At 34.6% G+C, this 20,454-nt stretch overlaps 2 protein-coding genes across 2 annotated transcripts in view; both read left to right on the top strand.

The window, feature by feature from the left end:
- Nucleotides 1-777: 777 nt before the first annotated feature.
- Nucleotides 778-6,589, top strand: LOC129747089 (putative ammonium transporter 2). Its single transcript, XM_055741105.1, has 5 exons — nt 778-2,911; nt 3,907-4,302; nt 4,372-4,604; nt 4,680-4,936; nt 5,001-6,589. The coding sequence occupies exons 1-5, from the start codon at nt 2,481-2,483 to the stop codon at nt 5,214-5,216; spliced, it is 1,533 nt and encodes a 510-aa protein (XP_055597080.1). The 5' UTR covers nt 778-2,480; the 3' UTR covers nt 5,217-6,589.
- A 336-nt stretch (nt 6,590-6,925) lies between these two features.
- The window catches only part of LOC129746452 (synaptic vesicle glycoprotein 2C-like), a 29,375-nt gene continuing 15,846 nt past the window's right edge, over nt 6,926-20,454 (top strand). The window contains exon 1 of the mRNA XM_055740101.1: nt 6,926-7,196. The gene's annotated coding sequence lies outside the window, so the exon portion shown is untranslated. The remainder of the gene's footprint in view (nt 7,197-20,454) is intronic.

Raw genomic sequence — 20,454 nt, 5'->3', positions numbered from 1 at the left:
TGGACGACCCCTTTGGCCGACCCCTGACCCTAAATTTGATAACTGTAATCGATTGCTCGTCTCTCAAAACACTCATGTGCAAATTTTCATCACAATCCGACGGAAAACAACGTCAATAAGGTGAAAACAAAATTTGTCTTGTATGGACGACCCCCTTCAGAAGGGGTCGTCCAAAAATCTAAAAACATTTTTCATCATTCCTGGTCCTAATGAGCATCCATGCCAAATTTCAGATCTCTAGCTCTTAAGACGGCTGAGTCTATAGAGGACAAACAAACAAACAAACAAACAAACAAACAAACAAACATACAGATAATTGCTTTTTATATATATAGATTAAACCGTGAATAGCTCTTCACAAGATGATACAAACAACAAGCTTAGTCAAGCAAAGTTTAAGTGCACAAAAATCCGCATCTTTTGATGGCATTGATATCAAAAACATTCTACGTTAGGCACACATTTTGGTCAGTTGAATACTAAATTTTTTTACCAAAAAATTTTATTTTCTTGAAAATAGCTTGCTTATTTTAAATTTTGATACAAATTCGGTTCATTTTTCATTTTTTATGTGTAGAATTTAATCCAAACAAAATTTAAAAAAATATAAAATATATAAATTTCGTAAAATCAAATCTTTTGAAAGTATACTTTTTTAAAAAAAAAATCGCGCTTGCGGAACCTCTAAACATGATTTTTTTAGTCAGCTCCATACAAAAGTTTGTTCTTCACATCCTAAGCTACCATTTGGAGGGTGAGCCTCCAGATTCCCAGACATTATGCAATTTTGGGACACCCTAATCTATAGTTCTTGTCATTGTTGTCATTTCTATAATTCTTGTCACTGTTGTTTTCTTGTCATGCTCTAAAAATAAGGAAAATATACTTATCGTTTTTATTTACGCTTCGATTGTCTTTCGTAGAAGATCATTCAAGAATAGGGGAGATGGGGGCATAATGGCCACCTTAAGGAAAACGGTAATTTAACCATAGAAAATAGCTATAATATGGAGATTACATTATTGTTTCGTGTTCAGACACTTGAAAAGCCTATTCCCTAACGGGCTGAAACGTGAAAAACTAGATGAAAACGTTAAAAAATGCATTTTAAAACATTTTGCCAAAAGCTGAAAACCAGCCACTGTGGAGGCATAATGAGAACCCCCTCTGAGGCAGTATGAGCACCATTAATCAGAGCAAGATGTGCGTTTTTGCCGGGGAATCTAGCAGCGAATTCAATTCGATGAAGTCAGGTGAGTCGTAGATTCATCAAACAAAGCAATAACAAAATAATCTAGGTCTGTTTGTAGAATACAAACAATTTACGTACGCTCATACATTATGTGCTTTGTTTGGCGGATGATGCTACTAGCCGTAGAATGTAACAATAAAAAAATCGATCGTGAATTGTAAATGGAAAAAAATCACCTCGAACAGAAATCTAACTCTAGTCTTTTGATTACCTCTCCGACACCTTACCAATAGGCTAAATCGTCGGATGAAAACTAGTCAAGTTGTGGCTCTATAAATCAAGCATCATTCGCTGCTAGATTCTACGGCAGAAAATGCTCATTATGCCTCGATAATATGGTGCTCTATATGCCCCTAGTCAACAAATCTAAGTAAAAACGTGTTTTAAAGTTGATAAAAGTGAAAAATCAAAAATTTTATGATGGTAAAAATTGAGAAACAATGTGTACATCATGTTGCAGTGCGTACATTATAGATCAAGGTTATTTTAAGATCATAAGAGCTTATTTCGTGGTGCTCAAAAATTATAATATTTTCGTAACTTGAGAACCAAGCTAGTTTTTTTTAAATATCTCTGTAAAGATGATAAGGAGATTCCTTTTTTTGTGAATAATTAATACTATAGGAAGTACGAAACAAATCCTCATGAAAATTTATTTAAGAAAATACGTACTTTCGTAGAAAAGCGTAGTGCTCATTATGCCCTGGGTGCTCGTTATGCCCTCATCTCCCCTACTGATTAATATTTGGTATCAGAGAACATGAGAAACTGCATTGTTTGAACTTTTCATAGTGTTACCACAAGACCGTTTCATCAGTACATATATCAATAATTCAAGCATTGAAACTTCGATCAGTTCAATCCTTTTATTTTATTTATTTGAAAAGCCACAATTTGAGAGTTTAATTTTTTGGCGGCAATAGGAACAATAAACTTAACTTCTACATTGGTGAATTGAACGTGATCCAATCAATCAGCAAAACCTGATCTGATGAACGGGCAAAAAATCTAAAAATCTGCGCTTCTGTTTCACCCAATTAACAGTGATTATAGAAAATTCGCAAATGCGTAGATGGACCGATCTACGGGAAGATGTAGAGGTATTTAAAGTTTTCATCCATGCTACCGGCCAGTCAGAAGAATACTAGTTTTCGACTCTTAAACTTCCGAAAGCACTCGGATTCTGTTTGTTGCGGCAGTGAAGAGTTTCGATAAAAGTGAAACCGGCATGGCGAACGCCACGTATCCCGAGGTCTACATAGACTTCATGACCATAAACTCTACGGTTCATATTCCGGCGCAGTACGATGTTACGATAGCGGATGCGGCTTACATTGTGACCAACGCGATCATCCTCGTTACCATGCAAACCGGATTTGCCCTGGTCAACGCAGGAACTGTGACCAAGCAGAATAGTGTGAACATGATGATGAAGAATACGGTTGATACGGCCATTGGTGGGTTCGCTTTTTGGTTGGTCGGGTTTGGATTGGCCTACGGCAGAAGTGCGGCGAATAACATGTTTATTGGCTGGGGTGACTTTTTGGTGGACTGCGCGAGAACTGATCCTCTCATGGGAGGCGTAATGACGGCCTTCATGTACGAGATATCGTTCTCTTCGTCCTCTACAACGATCACCAGTGGAGGCATGGCAGAAAGGTAAGACAATATTCATCTATTAAATTTGTGCGTTCACCTTGGACATTAGGAATTAATTTAGTTGAAGAAGTATTCTTGAGTGAGTTTTTCACCAAGCTTAGTGAATGTTGCCTTTTCGAATACCTGCGAGCTTTGAGCTTAGCCTCACAAACATTGAGCGCTTGTAATTTGATGGTCAGAGGTTTTTTTTTGTTGGAGTGGGTTTTTGTATTAGCACAACAAATATCAAGAAATTGCAACCAGTTAGAATTCTTGGCCAATTTGTGTTTGTTGTTGATTATTAGGTTAAATTTTAATTTTTTATTGATAGAGAAATTAAAGTCTTTTGTAAGAAAATCATCGAAACTTCTGCGTGTCTAAATTAAAGAAGCTAAAATCACTTTTTAGTTTTATTGATTCTGGTTTATAAGCTTTACAGATTTCGTTTACCTGCATAGTAGAAAACATTGTCATATTAAACACGAATGACTCTAAAAATGCTGATGGCATTTAGTTCGGTCTGGTTGAACCCCAACCATACATTTGAATTTACATGAAATTTGGGACATTTTTGTTCATTGTTTTACTTACAAGATTGATACTTTACTGTGGCAAGAACTTCTAATGCACCAAGCTCGTATTTTACATCCTTTCGCCTTTCAAAATTGATACTTGCACTACCTTGCACTTAATTTTGGGGTTCACACTGAACCTGGGGATAAAAAAAAGCCTAAAAAAGGGCAAGTGCTAGTTCAGCATTAACGAATATTGACTGAAATGTAATCAACATAAGGTTACAGAAATGCATATTAGATGCTAGGCTGCAATAGCTTTCTGGAACATTCAGATTGTCTTGCGCTTACCTGTTATGTGACTTAAAGAGGGGCAACGAAGCGACTCACGAGAATTTTGGCAACGGGTGACACTTTTTTAAATTAAACGTCTAATTATGTATTTTAAGTTACCTATTCACAAATGTAAACGTTAATCGATGATGTTTTTGGTTCGGCCTACAGGTTCAACTTCACAGCCTACTGCGTGTTCGCATTCTTCAACGCACTCGTGTATTCGCTGATAGCAGGTTGGGTGTGGCGTGAGAACGGTTTTCTCAGCCTACTGGGTGCAGTTGACATCGCCGGTGCTGGTCCCGTCCATATGCTCGGGGGCGTCGGATCGTTTGCCGCTGCTGTTTACCTTGGTCCGCGAATCGGTCGCTTCGAGAAACAAAAGGGACATCGTCCCATGGGAGATACCGTGATTGCCTTTTTGGGCTTGTTTATCTTGTGGTGGGCATGGTTATCGTTCAATACAGCCAGCAGCTATGGATTGAGCCGCGGTCGCTGGGGTTATACGATTCGATCTGCGGTGATGACGCTGTTGGGTTCCATGGGAGGTGGTGTTACGGCTTGCGTGTATGTAACGACAAAAGTATGAAATTGATGAACTCTGGTGAACGATTGTTTTTTTTTTCAATCTTTCAGATTCTCATTGATTGATCACAAAGGAGAAGCTCAACCATTCCACGTTATGAACGGAATTTTGGCATCCTTGGTATCAGTAACAGGCGGTTGTTACCTATTCTCATCGATTCCATCCGTATTTATTGGTGCGGTTGCTGCATTACTGTGCTTATTGAGCATGAAATTGATGGACAAATTCCAAATTGACGATCCTTTGTATGCCTGCACTGTGCACGGCGTTGGTGGAGCATGGGGTATATACACTAAATGCAATAATCAGTGGATAAATCCTTTTCAAATAGTTGTATCTTGTTTAAATCTGTGTCTAGGACTCATCGCAATTGGACTGTTTGCTGTTGATCCAATACCCCAAACTACAACGGGAGGACGATCTGGATTGTTCTATGGAGGAGGATTCTCTTTGCTGATCAGTCAAGTTTATGAAGTATTGGCAGTTCTTCTATGGGGATTGGGAGCCACCTACGCTTTGATCTGGATCATCGATAGGTTCATTCCGGTCAGGCTGACGCCAGAACAAGAGGCTCGCGGAGCGGATTTGGCTGAACATGGAACAGATCATGCCAGGGTAATTTTTTTCAAAACAAATCGTCCAATAAACAATTTTAATATTTTGTTCATTTGTCTTTCAGAATACTCTCTCGAACATGATGCCTCTGTGGAATAAAGATATAGAGCTGGAAGATGGCTTGCGCTACCGATTGGCGAAACAATCACTAGTGATTAGAGAGTCACAGGGTGAAATGTACAAAGGCAACTTGAATTCGGCATTTGCTGACAGCAACACGCTTCCGATGGGTGTATTGCGAAAGGCTGATCAAACGAATTTGAATATGGGAGTTAACTGAAACATGTTTACAAAATCTGATTTACTCTTCGTCAGATAACGAAGGTTATATGTGTACCAATAGTCGTCGTTGCATCGTATTTTCAAAAAGATTTGTTAGCTCATCGTCAATACGAGATCATTCGGTCTAAAATTCTTGAAGTTGCAAAGTTTTGTTTTCAGCAGAACAAACTTGGTGAGAATCTGTTTAGATTGATTATTAGCGTTACTCGCTTATCTGTGATTGGAAATAAATCGAAAGATTGTCAGCTGAAATTCCAACTTGATGTTGACGTAAAACTTGCAGCTTTGTAGAACAAATCTGAGAAAAAAAAACAAGATGCCGTATAAGAATTACGACGATATTCTGATATTGGTACGCATAATGCCTTTTGATATGAAGAGAAGATTAGATTTTGTACAAAAATGTAGATACTCAATTGTAACATTAGGTCACAGTTCTAGACTTCTGAGAAAAAAAAGACGAGCAAGTGTGATTGTTTTCTTTAGAACTTTTGTCAATTTCCAATGACATTGATCAGGTTAATTTTTTTTACAACTACCAGCAACGACTCTGGAGGTTTTATGAAATTCAACAGTTATGGACAATTTTTCCTTACAAGGAAAAATGCTAAAGTGTTGCATCGGACGAAATTGTAGGAAATTGTTATGTTTTCTAGTTGACTCAATACTTAACATGGTTGTTCATTACAAAGTAATACTGCTTTGATTTTTATAAATATCTGTTCAATTTATCAATTTCAAGCTTTTCGCTGAATGGCTCATAACTGTAAGTTTAACAACAATAACGTGTTTAATTTAAAGAGTTGATTGACACATATCAGATGAAACTTTTCTGCATTTTTTTAAATTTGAAAACACAATTCTGCCAGCTAGAGCATAACGAATAGAAGAAGTAAATGGTAGAGGAAAACTAAAAAAAATCATTGATGGATAATTTACAAACATATGAATTGTTTGCAAATGTCTAAATGTTCAGCTGATGATAGCCGATTATCCGAGATTTTCGCAATCTTTTTGTCTGAGTAAACCCCAAGTAACACCGATAGTTTTATTGGACTCCTCAAGTCACTTCTAAAAGAAAAAAATATCTAGTAGCCGGCTATAAAACTTTAAATGTTACTTATGAATTTGAATCCGTACATTTTAAATTATAGCAAATCAAGTGTTCAATATCTTTTGTTTCCGTTATTTTTTTTAGTTTTGTTAAAAAGGCAGTTGAGAAATGAAGTTGCACTGTTTCTTATATTTTATCATTTAGTACATGGTTTTTCAACTATCAGTAGATTTTTTTCCCCGAAAACATTCGTTTAGAAAAGAATATAGAAACATAATTCAGTAGATTATTAGAGCTCCAAATAAAAAAGTGTGATTAAATATCAGTATAAGAAGTAAGCTTATCTGCTTAAAGTCGTTGAACGACTATCGAAGAAATAAATAAGTAAAAATATATTCGTTTTACCTTTGTGTTTTTGAGAAAAACTCCATGAAAAACCCAAACAAAGCCAGCTTTGTACAAGTTTTGATTATTTCAGGTTCAACTCATTTTGCTTCAGTTTTTCGCATTATTCTCAACGTTCAGTTTGAGTCCTGCTTAACACTTAAAAAATTGGATGCACTTTCTGCATTAACCAACGTTTGTTTTCGACGATTTGTTTGGGAGTACATCATGGGCAGACATGCGCAATTCAGCGCTGATATTTTTGATCGATATTTTCCTTTCAAAATATGGAGTAGTGTGTTGATCTGACGATTGCGTTTCCAAATGCTAAAAATTACTGGTCGCGAATATTAGCACTTTCGGGATAATTAGGCGATCAACTAAGCAGCTGAAACTGTTAACTATCGGAAACCAAATAAGTTATCGCTCGATCTCGGATAGTGAGCTTGAAATTTTAGTTTCTTTCGAACCGAACAGTGTTCTGTATATAGTACTATTAGTACTAGGAAATCGGCACTGTCTGAAAAAAGTTACGTCCAAGTAAGTAGAACGAAAAAGTGTTCAATGACACATGCAAAATCTGTAGACTAGTATGAACGATTTTATTCTGGATTAGATGACTGATAGAAAATCGTAAAGGGTACCCAATACAATATCCTCCACTAGCATCTATCAGACACCTAATCTAGAAGAGATTTATTGTAATTACAAAACAAGAGAGTTGTAATGGAAATCTTTCTCAAAGGAAGTAAGGAATAAAATAAATAACACTCATTAATATTACTTATCGATTAGTGCCAAAGGTGAGGCAGTTCTATAGATTATGGTACGATAAGGAGCTGAGCATATTAAATCAATTATTTTACTTTTTTACAACTCGATTTACTTTTTGCAAGATTCTTTCGAACCAACCTTAAATTAAGTGTATCTAATATCACGAAGTGTAAACTATTTTTTTCGTTGCGTTGTATTGAGTTTTACGTCAGTAGAGCTTTGATTTATTTGAATTAAATTGAATTGACTCAATGTTCTTACTGCCTGGATAACTTTTTCAGATTATCTCGCTTCCACTTGTTTCTTCCAACTTTGCTCACCATATCGTAGACCTCTCCAATTTTACATGTCTCCGAGATAGAATTTACCTTGTTTCGAATTTCATTATATAGAGTTATGCTTTGTTGCATTACTCAATCAAATAAGTACATATTCACAATAATCTTTGCAATTCAAATTTTTATAGACGAAAAAATAGCAAGAAGATTGACAACGTCGAAAAAAAAATCAATTCAATAATGTGTTGTATTGTAAAACGAATAAATTGAAGCACCAAATAAAAATAGAAAATAACCGTTAACGCAGCCTGCGGCCTTGGCGCAGTGGGTAAACTTCAAGTCTTCTGCGTCAGTGGACTCATGAGAACAAATCCCGATCATGTCATGCATACATAGTACCGTAAACTAGGGGATCTTTGATCACCGGGGTAACTATGATCCTCATGACATTTTTTCAGATAATCATCAATAGCTAGGTCTAGGTACGTTTGAAATCCTTTAAATTGAGTCTCAAACAGGCAACATTTGGTATGTATTTGAAAATTTTAAATTTAAAAAAATATAATTTCAAAACCAATCAAAATTTGTTTTTTCGAAGGCTCTCAAACAAACACCTCTCCCGATAAAATGAAAGCATTTAGATATGAACGGATTATTTTATGTAAAAGTTTAACTTTTTTTTAATCTTATGGTTTCAGTGCAAGAATTTTTTGATAAAAAATGGAATGTTTTGCAAGCGTAACCCTGTATAAGAAAAATGGCTTTATCCAAAGGTGAAGTTAAAAGACAAAAAGAAATTGAAATGGTAGAAGGACCTGAGGAATTGTATGGAGTAAAAATTTCATTTGTTTCATGGTAACTACGATCACCCAAAAGATTTCGAGCCCAATCACTGTAATGATATTGTTTGATACAAGTTTATAGTGCCATTCAACTTTCAAAGCCTAAAAATATCAGTTGCAATGTTTTTTTTTGGTTCAAGTCGTTTTTTTGATATTTTGAGCCACCAACGATTATATTTGCTCTAATTTGTGTAGTGAGCCTACTTGATTGAATAATTCTACTGAATCAAAGCAATCGAAAGATTTTATTTAATTCAACCACGGTGCCCTTGGACCTTTAGAATTATTCAACTAAGTAGGCTCACAACTTATATAAGAGTGAAAAAAGAATTTTTTATCACGTGTTCTCCGAAGTCGTTTCGCGATCTTTAGGAAAGTTGATCGTTGATTTAGAAGCTTTTATTTTCAAAATATTTGTAATATTCTACCGTGGTTGAATTAATGGGATTATATTGGGAAAAGCTTAATTAAATTCTGTTGTGGTATGAGCCTACTTGGTTGAATGATTCAGCTGAATCAAAGCAATCGAAAGATTCCTTTTAATTCAACCACGGTAAATGAAAAGTTCATATACCAGTATTTCGATAGCAACTTACTACCTTCTTCAGTGAACGTTTTCGATTGATTCGATTGATCAATCGAAAACGTTCACTGAAGAAGGTAGTAAGTTGCTATCGAAATACTGGTATATGAACTTTTCATTTACCGTGGTTGAATTAAAAGGAATCTTTCGATTGCTTTGGTTCAGTTAATTAAATTATATACATTTAGGAGTAAATTTTGTTATAGCAATCTTCAGCAGGGATGAACAAGGCACGGCTCGTGGGCCGCCTTCAGCCGGCCCTTCAGACGTTCTTGTGCTGTCCGCAAACCTTTTTTTTTCAAATATATACTATTTTTCAACTTGTTTCTTCGATTGAACAAACAAAAATTCGGCACAGGCTTTTCTAAGTCTGTTCAAATAACAATTGGCAAACAAACAAAACCATAAACAAGAACACTATTTTTGTTCTTGAATATTGAGTATTGACATGGCTTAGCATCAAAATCATCGACTGAATTCTGAGTTCTTGACATAAACCAAATCTGTGATTGGCTGAAAAAGACTGGGAAAAAAGAAATTTCATAGAGAAACAATGCCAAACATCGATAAATTGAGGTTGTGGTGGTATCTAAATTAAATTTAGTAAATCCATGAGATCTGTTGAAAAAAAAACAAGAATCAAAATGTAAACTATTACTCATGATAAAATTTGTATAACAATCTGAAATATTTTGATTTTTTTCTAAGATTTCAACAACCTTGCTGAATATCTAAATGCAATGATCTTATACGGAACTTCCAATTATTTTACAGTTTTTTCATCGTTTGTAAGAAAAAATCGGTGCTTCCAGGACAAAGTTAAATTGCAAGAAAATTTTTCGAAAATGCTCACAGAAAAAAGTAATTGAAGTCAACAAATTTCTGTAACGATTCAACGTCATAAGGAGGCAGCAATTTCTCTCAAAAACTGAAAATATATTTTTTAAGGCTATTGGCGATTTGCAGCGCAAAATGCGACGCTCAAAGGGCACTGCGATCAAAATGATGATTTTATGGATTCAAATGTCAAAACGCGTATAGTGCTAAACATTAGAGAAAATTAAGAAATCTCGGTGTTAAATGACAATTTTCCTAGGATTGGATCGGATAGTAATGTAAGAAAAATTAAATTTTTAATTAAAGTTTGATTTTGTTGAATCCCTTTCATTGTTCAATCTTCGTTAATTTTAGTTCTCCGAAAAAAAGTGTTGTGCAACAGCTTAAGAGCCAAGCAGATGTTCTCTTGTGCGATCACGAACATCTTTGCAATATCAACACTTTAGAGTGTATCTCGCCAAAAGAAAATTCGGAGCGAGAAAGAGCGAGAGGAACTCTGATACTGGAGAAAGAGCAGCAAAGTTTAAGGTCATTCAGTTAACCAAAGTAATCGCGAATGAACAGCTTTTCCCTGTGCGAAATTTATAGTGGAGGTTGTGAACATTTAAAATGTCGACAGAAAACGAAAACTACGACATTAACGACAGTAAGATCGTAAGACTTCAATCATTTTTAACATTTATCTGTGCTTAAAAAATAACATGTTTCCAAAACAGTTTTTTAGTTGTTTGAAGAAGAAATCTATGAATGTGAGGAAATCACTGAATAATTCAACATCCCTGAAGCAAACGGTTACCGGAAAATAAGAAAAGTTGATATTGATATGAAATGAAAATATGAAAAATCTGTAATTTTCATTGTGTGCTGTAAAATGAGCTCAAGATTTCATTCTGTACTATCTAAAAAATTTTTATTTAAATAAAAAGTTTAGAAATAACTCCAAATGTCAGAAGCCTACTGAAATACTCTTGATTGATTTAAAATAAAATGAGGAATAAAATAGGAGGAATTCCGTTCGGATGTGATGTCTGAGTTATATAGCATGTTAAGAAAAGTCGTAAATTTTATATTCAATAACACCAAACAATCTTTGGACTTTTCAACTTAGCCAAAAGATCTTATTTTGTTTCGAACATTGCCAACGACTTTTTGATTGGCGGGCAAGAATCATTTAGGACATCCACCAAATTCATTTTCATCGAAATAGTTTCTTCTTGAATCGAGTGTTTATAACAGATTGATTTTTTTCAGAAAATAAAAATCGTTAAAATTAGGGGAGATGAGGGCATAACGAGCACCCAGGGCATAATGAGCACTCCTTTTTACTACATAAGTACGTATTTTCTTAAACAAATTTTCATATGGACTTGTTTCGTACTACCTACAGTATTAATTTTTCACCAAAAAAAAAATATCCCATTCATCTTTACAGAAATATTAAATAATAACCAGCTAGGTTCTCAAGTGACGAAAATATTATAATTTTTGAGCACCACCAAATAAGCTTTTATGACCTTTAAATCATCTTGATCTGAAATGTACGCACTGCAACATGATCTACACATTGTTTCTCAATTTTCAACATCATAAAATTTTTTATTTTTCACTTTAATCAATTTTAAAACGCGTTTTTACTTTAATTTGTTCACTAGAGGCGAACAGAGCACTATCAATGAAGGCATAATGAGCATTTTCTGCTGGGGAATCTAGCAGCGAATTCAACTCGATGAAGTCAACTGAATAATAGAGCTGCAGCTTGGCTTGTTTCGTCTGTCGATTTGGCCTATTGGTAAGGTGTCGGAGAGGTAATCAGCAGACTCGAGTTCGATTCCTGTTCGAGGGGATTTTTTTTTGCACATACCATTCATGATTGATTTTTTTTATAGTTACATTATACGGCTAATAGCATCAAAGCATCATCCGTCAAACAAAACACCATAAACATAATGTATGAGCATGTGTTAATTCTTTGAATTCTACAAACAGACCTAGATTATTTTGTTATTGCTTTGTTTGATGAATCTACGCCTCACCGTTTAGTGCAATCATGATCATGAATGATAAATGAAAAAAAAAATCCCCTCGACCAGGAATCGAACTCGAGCCTATTGATTTCCTCTCCGACATCTTATCAATAGGCCAAATCGTCAGACGATACAAGTTAAGCTGTAGCTCTATTATTCAGTTGACTTCATCGAGTCGAATTTGCTGCTAGAATCCCCGGCAGAAAACGCTCTTTATGCCTTCATTAATGGTGCTCATACTGCCTCGGGGGGATTCTCATTATGCCTCTGCAGTGACTGGTTTTCAGCTTTCGGCAAAAAATTTTAAAATGCATTTTTAAACGTTTTTATCTACTTTTTCAAGTTTCATCCAATTAGCCAATAGACTATTTCAGTGTCTGAACACCAAACAATGATGTAATTCACATATTGCAGCTGTTCTCTATGGTTAAATAAGCGTTTTGCTTAAGGTGGCCATTATGCCCCCATCTCCCCTATACTTCTTACTTTAAAAAATCAAACTAGTAAATTAAATATTTTCTTAACGAATGAGGCCGTTTTGTCCGTACAAAATCAAATAGTTTCTTCAGAAATCACAATGTCGAAAACCATTTTTATTCACTGTCTTGTTCAAAACCAGCTATCATCACCTTTTTGTTAGTTCCATAAGTGAAAATCAGTTGGCGCTTCATGTCAAAAAGTTTAGCTGCAAACCGCCAATTATTTACCGTTGTTGTATTAGGTACTTCAGAATTTCAAATGGAAATAACTTTATTTACCTTGCTCTATAGCTAAGAAGTTTTTCAGTAGTTTTAATTGAGATGAGATCATTTTTAACCAGTTTTTTTGATTTTATGAATTGTTAATTGTTTATTTCTCGCATTTAACTAGTTTAACACGTTCGTCGCCACGCTCATTTTGATAGTTTTATTAGCCGGGCCCAAATAAATTTTCAGAGAGAGAAAGCAAAGTGGGAGAACTCCCATACTTGAAACGTGTGGCGAAGCTGAGCGGTAAACTCAAGAAAGAGAGCGTCACACGCTTTTTGGTGTGACGGGGCCCCCCAGGAAATACACCCGTCACCCGAATATGGGTGCCGTGGCGACGAACGTGTTAAAATGTTTCACGGTGCTGAAGTAAGCTTATAATGTAAAAAACTTCAAAACCTAACTTTTTTAAAACTTTCACCAAAATAAACCTATAAACGCCCTTTAAACCATTTCTTACTGTGGTGGCAACGGATGCTAAAGTAAAATTTTATATTTCGGTGTCGTGTTAAACTGGATTCTAGAATAAGGTTACCATATCTTGCAACGCCAAAAAGAGTACATTGAGAATTTTTTTCAAAATTATAAAGACTAACACCATTTATTCAAAAATCATGATGTTCTAGGTCATTCAAATATCGCCAATTTGTTGCAGGATATGTGACTTACATGACAAAAGCACAATATTTAAAGTTGGATTTCTCAAAGCTTGATTAAAAAATTGCATTTTTAAAGAGTTTTTCATGGAGTCTTTTTTTATTCTTTAAAACATTTTTGCTGATTCGTGCGCTTTGGATTTGTGCACTATGCTTTTAAAGAAATTGTAGTAATGCATATTGTCTACTGTCCGGGAGTTCATTGCATACTCAAAGGCGCTTATTTTGAAAGAAAAATCCCGTTTGAAATCGTGAATGTACTCGTGATTTCTTCTATTGGTAGCCGTGTTTTAAAACATTCGACAAAAGAAGCAAAACTGCAGTGTTGTGCAACGAATGTATAAAATGTTGGATCTCTTGGATTCATAAGAATACAATCTTCATGTATCAGAAGAAATAAGTTAGTTCAGGGATGAGCAACCTTTTGAAGCAACAAGCCACTTTTGATTTGAAATTCTCTACGCGGGCCGCATTAAAAACAAAATTCAGGTAAAAATAGACTGCAAAGCTTCACGTATTTTATTATAAAGGCAATTTTTTATCAAAAATAAAACTGAAAAAGGATGAATAAAACAGATTCATGTCTTTGCATAAAATTTTTTTTAAGTATAAGCTGATAAGACCAGACGAAATTGAATAATCACTAATCTTGATAAGAGATCCATAATGTTTGAATTGATTTGAAATGTTAAGCAAATTTTTTTTTGTCAAAAAGTAAACATCATCTGTTTCCCTTTTATTTATTAAAAATAAAAAATATTGAAAGACTTTATATGGTTCGTAAAAAGATTTGAATCATTTTCTGAGAACACCCCGTTTTTGTTCGAATAAATGCGATGGTATTTTTCGTCATCACTTCCATATCATGGAACTTAACCATAGCGATTTTTTTCTGTGCCTTTTTTTTTTAAAGTTTTTTTTCACAATTTATATTTATTATTGTCGTGAAGCCTCAGTTTTTTTTTCTAGACACGGTGATTTTGTTTTTTAATTTGAAGTTGCGTATGAATTCATTGCATTGAGATATTTAGCAAGTATTAAAAATTATGAAAAATTCATAATTTCACAGATTTTTATTCAGATTTTTTTGTCATTGTTACGGTTAAAATTTTTGATTCTAGAATTTTTTACAGATTTTATAAATTTTCTCAAATAATTTAATTTAAATACCTTTAGAATAGGTTTTCTAAGGCTGAAACATGAAAATCTTATAAATTTGGTAATGTGGATTGCTAATTTTCAAATAAAATGACTCAATTCAATCGATGTTTGGCATGATTTGCCAATGAAGTTTCTTTAAATAGCACCACAGCGAGCAAAACAACGAAATTCACATTTTCCCGGGTGCAAAGAATCTCAGAATTGATTTTGACTAACATATTCGGGGGCACTGAATCCAAATATTCAATGAGTTTTTTTTTTGTCAGCTCTAGTTTTCGAAAGAACTTTGAAAAAGAGGTGAAAAATAAAAACAAAACTGTAAAAACAAATCCTTCCCAAAAATCGCGAGTAATTTTGAATTCTGAAAAAAAGTTATGGAAGTTTTCTGTTTGTTATTTTTTTTCCAAACCTACAAAAGCGGGAGTATTGATGAAACTAAAAAAAAATTAATTCAAATTGAATCTTTGATATTTTTAGAAACGTAAGTCATATAATCTTTTATATCTAATTTTCAATAACTTTTTGAAATGAGGTCAGAAGAAGTTGTAATTTTTTTTTTTTTCGAATTTCTATAAACTGTAGAATTCAATTTTTTGTTTTAAAGCGTTGTTTATCTCTTACGAGAATATCTTGGCAATATCTTAGACCTGAATGACGGATAGTGAATTGATTCAAAATCAGCTTTTGATTACTATGAAGTTTAATTGGTTTATCAGTTATGAAAGATCGAAACTGATCAATTTTAAAATTTCCACACCGAAACCAGAAGTGATTTACAAAATCTGTGAAATGTTTTGAATTCAGAACTCCAAAATTTAACAAAATTAGTTATTGAAACATAGGTACCAAAAATGCTGCTCCTGAGTAGTCGTTACAAACTGTTTGGTTTGAATCACAGAACTACAGATATTGTTTTTGTCGAGAAATCCTACAAAAAGGTGAACAATCTGAATGATTTTGGGGCTAATGCAACTGCAAATAAGCGACGTGCATATTTGGTCAAGTTATTAATATATTATTTTTTGTTCAGTAGGGGCTGCTATTTAATGATAATAAACAATCTTTCGTAGAAAAAAAAACATAATATAAATATAATTTGAGATAAGCTTCGCGGGCCGTACAAATATGTCCGAGAGCCGAATGCGGCCCGCGGGCCGCGAGTTGCTCATCCCTGAGTTAGTTCATATGAGAAAATTTTATTTAAATCCTTTCACCAAGAAAAGAGTACATTTTGTAAAATTTCACAAAAAGAAGTGTACGCTCATTTTTCGATCGAAAAAGAGTACATGTACTCTTAAAAGAGTACGTATGGTATCGATATTCTAGAAGAGCAATTTTAAATTCAAGTAGTGATGCGCGAGCGCTCAAGAGCCGCTCATTTGAACCGGTTCTTCAAAAAGAACGAACGACCCGTGGCTCTTAAAAAAAGAGCCGCGGTTCAAAAATGAACCGTGACCCGCCGCTCAACACCGATTGAAATATTTGACCGCTACAATATGCAAGAGCGGAAAGTGGAGAGCCGTCTGTTCTTCGAATCAAACGAGTCACGGTTCACTTCCATCTGTACCGTTGAGCCGTCAACACGTACGCCGGAGCATCGTATCGTTGCTGTGTACCTGCAGGAACATTTTACATTATTGATTTTTTCCTTACCTGTATGTCAATCAGCACTTTTCAGTGCTAAAATTATTTTCATTTTCTTTTATTCATATTTTCTCTTTTCTTTCCAGCATGGGGAAGTCTTCAGCCGGCTCAAGGGCCGGAAGAAAACGGATTGCTGAACCTAATCCAGGGCCATCTGCCAAAAAAGTTGAAATTTCCAATTCATTCGATGTCCTTCATAACATCGGTGATGAGGAAATATTCATATTTAATTCTGATAAGAGTACTAAGAAACCTTCTTCTTCTTCTTATACTCTTAAAAACGAAAAGATTCCACCAATAACGGTCACGATTCCTGACTTCAATGCCTTTCGAAAAGAAATCGTCACTTCCGTCAAGGATGTGAAGATTTCTTTTCAGATCGGTCGAAGGGGAACTGCTCGTATATTGGCGGAATCTTTTAATGATTTTCAAAAGGTTTTAAATTATTTGAATAATAAAAAACATCAATTTTTTACTTACGACACTAGAAGTGATCGTCCTTTTAAAGTTGTACTTCGTGGTCTCACCGGCGATCAGACACCGGATGAGATCACAGCTGAATTAAATTCTTTGTTAGGTTTTTCTCCGATTCAAGTAATTCAAATGAGGAAAAGAACCAACACGAATAATATCAGTAGTGTTGGTTTTGCTCCTGAACTTTATTTGATCCATTTTAAAAAGGATCAGGTTAATAATTTGCAAATTCTTGAAAAGGCTCGTCTTATGTTTCATTGTCGAGTCAAATTCGAACCTTTTCGTAAATCTTCTACCAATTTTCTTCAAAATATTACGCAATGTCGTCGTTGTCAAGCTTTTTGTCATGGCACTAAAAATTGTAGAATGAATGCCAGATGCATGTTTTGCGGCTCATTCGATCATGAAAAATCTAAATGCCTTTTTGGTGGTGATAAGCCAAAAATAGAATTTTTTAAGTGTGCGAATTGCGCAGGTAATCACTCCTCGAATTCGCTAGATTGTCCCATCAGGGCAAAAATTATTGCTTCTAGGAAAAATCCCAAAGTTTCCAGAAAAGTTTCTTCTCCTCCTTCCTCTTTTTCGTCTTCACACGTCGGGCCGGCAAACAACCTGCCTGTTCGCGGTCAGCCTCGGTCGACATTGGAATCACGGCTGGGTAATACCCGAAGTGATTTTAATGTTACCTGGGCTGATTCTGCGCCACAGACTCGTTGTTTATCGTTCTCAGAGGTGGTTGAAAATGGGATTCCCTCTTCAGGTTTAACTAATAAAAATGGGAAAAAACCAAGTCTCAACGTTCATGCGAAGGCTTGGGAAAATCCCCGAAATTCAAATACTTGTTCTTCTCCTTCATTTTCTGATCCTAACAATTTTGTTGATTTGGGTGAGATTACTGAGGAAAAATTAAAATTTTTGCATCAAAATTTAATGGAAATGATGCAACTTATGTTGAAAGCAAATTCAATGTTTGAAGCTTTCCAAACTTCTTTTAATTATGCTAACAAAATTATTATGACTTTACGATTCCCTCATGGATCCAAATAGATGTTTAAACATTATGAATTGGAATGCTAGATCTTTGCTGGCTAACCAAGATGAATTCTTTTTATTTTTGAAAACTCAAAACATACATATTGCTGCCATCACTGAAACTTTTTTAAAGCCAGACAATAACTTGAAAAGCAATGCTTTCTTTAAAATTTTACGAAATGATCGACTTGATCGGCAAGGTGGGGGTGTAGCTATTGTCATCAATAGTCGTCTCAAATTTAGACTTCTTCCTTCTTTCAATACAAAAGTCTTAGAAACAATTGGAATTGAATTAGAAACTTCTATGGGGAAAATTATAATTGTTGCCGCATATTTGCCTTTCCAATGTAGCGGTGAACAGAAAAATTTTTTGAAGGGAGATTTACAAAAACTCACCAGAAATAAATCTAAATTTTTTATTATTGGTGACTTTAATGCAAAACACCGATCTTGGAATAATATTTCATCAAATTCAAATGGGAATATTTTGTTTAATGACTGCTCTGCAGGTTATTATACTGTTGAATATCCTAATGGGCATACTTGTTTTTCTTCAATTAGAAATCCCTCCACAATTGATTTGGTTCTAACGGATTTAGGCGAGCATTGTAGTCAATTAGTTACTCATGCGGACCTCGATTCAGACCACCTTCCAGTAACATTTTCTATATCTCAAAGTCCCATTGAAAACCCTTTAAAATCAACTTTTAATTTTCAAAAGGCTAACTGGGAGCGATATATGAATTTTATTGAACGTAATTTAGATGTAAACGTTCCATTGAATTCAATAGAAGATATTGATTTGGCTGTAGAAAATTTGACAACTTCAATAGTCAATGCTAGAGCCGCTTCAATACCTAAAGTTAAACATAAATTTAATCAACCTTTAATTGATGATGATCTTCAGTTTTTGATACGACTGAAAAACATTCGTCGACGCCAATATCAACGTACTAGGGATCCTTATTTGAAATTAATTTATTGCGACCTTCAAAAAGAGATCAAACGTCGTTTAAATTTCATTCGTAATGAAAATTTTGCTAAAGCAGTAGAGGATATAAAACCCTACTCAAAGCCATTTTGGAAATTAACTAAAATTCTGAAAAAGCCCCAGAAGCCTATTCCTACTTTGAAAGACGGGGATAAACTTCTTTTAACGAATGCAGAAAAAGCTCAAAAATTGGCCCAACAATTTGAGTCTGCTCATGATTTTAATTTAAACGTTGTAAGTCCAATTGATGCTCAAATTTCCCTAGAATTTGATGATATTCTTTCCAAGCAAAATGTGTTTGAAAGTTCTTGTGAGACAAATATTGATGAACTTAAATTGATTTTCAAAAAATTTAAAAATATGAAAGCTCCAGGGGAAGATGGGATTTTCTATATTCTGATTAAAAAGTTGCCTGAAAGCACTTTAAATTTTTTAGTTAAAATCTTCAACAAATGTTTTCATTTGGCTTATTTTCCCAATAAATGGAAAAATGCCAAAATAACTCCAATTTTGAAACCTGGAAAAAGTGCTTCAGAGCCTTCAAGTTATCGACCAATTAGTTTGCTTTCTTCTTTAAGTAAACTATTTGAGAGAGTTATTTTGAATAGAATGATGATTCACATTAATCAGAATTCTATTTTCCCTGATGAACAATTTGGTTTTCGTCATGGACATTCTACTACACATCAACTTTTGAGTGTAACTAATATGATTAACGCTAGCAAATCTGAAGGTTATTCAACTGGTGTTGCTCTTCTTGATATTGAAAAAGCTTTTGACAGTGTTTGGCACAAAGGTTTAGTAGCTAAATTAGCTCGATTTGATTTTCCTGTATATCTCACCAAAATTATTCAAAATTATTTGACTAGCCGAACCTTACAAGTAAGCTATCAAAATTCATGCTCTGAAAGGACACCCATTAGAGCTGGTGTCCCTCAGGGTAGTATACTTGGGCCAATTTTATATAATATTTTTACTTCTGATCTTCCTGATGTACCAGAAGGAAAAGGTAGAAGATTATTTGCTGATGACACTTTGCTTTCAGCCAAAGGTCGAAATTTACGGGTGGTACGCAGTAGATTGCAACAAAATTTAAATTCCTTTTTGAATTACTTGAAAATGTGGAAAATTTCTCCTAACGCTTCCAAAACTCAACTTATTTTATTTCCCCATAAGCCAAGAGCAAATTTTTTAAAACCTAATGAAAATCATTCCATAACTTTTAATGGGGTTTCATTAGAATGGTCTGATCACGTGAAGTACTTGGGACTTACACTTGATCGGAATCTTACTTTTAAAAATCACATTGAAGATATTCAATCTAAATGTAATAAATACACTAAATCTCTTTATTCTCTCATCAACAGGAAATCCCGGTTGTGTCTGCGAAATAAAATGCTCATCTACAAACAAGTTTTCCGACCAGCGATCATGTATGCAGTTCCGATTTGGTCTAGCTGCTGCGCGACGAGGAAGAAAGCCATCCAGAGGATTCAGAACAAGGTTCTGAAAATGATTTTGCGGCTTCCACCTTGGCACAGCACCGAAGATCTTCATCGGATTGCGGGCATTGAATCGATCGAAGAGATGGCCAACAAAATCATCTCCAACTTCAGAGGCAAATCGATGCAGTCTTCCATCGCAGAGATTCGTTCTCTTTATGTTTAGTTTAATTTTAAGATAGTGTTTAGTTTTAAGTATAAAATATTTTTGCTATTACAGGATGTTCTCCTACATTAAAAACTTGATTGCGCTC

Source organism: Uranotaenia lowii, chromosome 2, assembly GCF_029784155.1.
Source record: "Uranotaenia lowii strain MFRU-FL chromosome 2, ASM2978415v1, whole genome shotgun sequence".
NCBI classification, from domain to species: Eukaryota; Metazoa; Arthropoda; class Insecta; order Diptera; family Culicidae; genus Uranotaenia; species Uranotaenia lowii.
The sequence above is the reverse complement of the archived record's forward strand: the minus strand, read 5'-3'. Positions and strand labels throughout refer to the sequence as shown.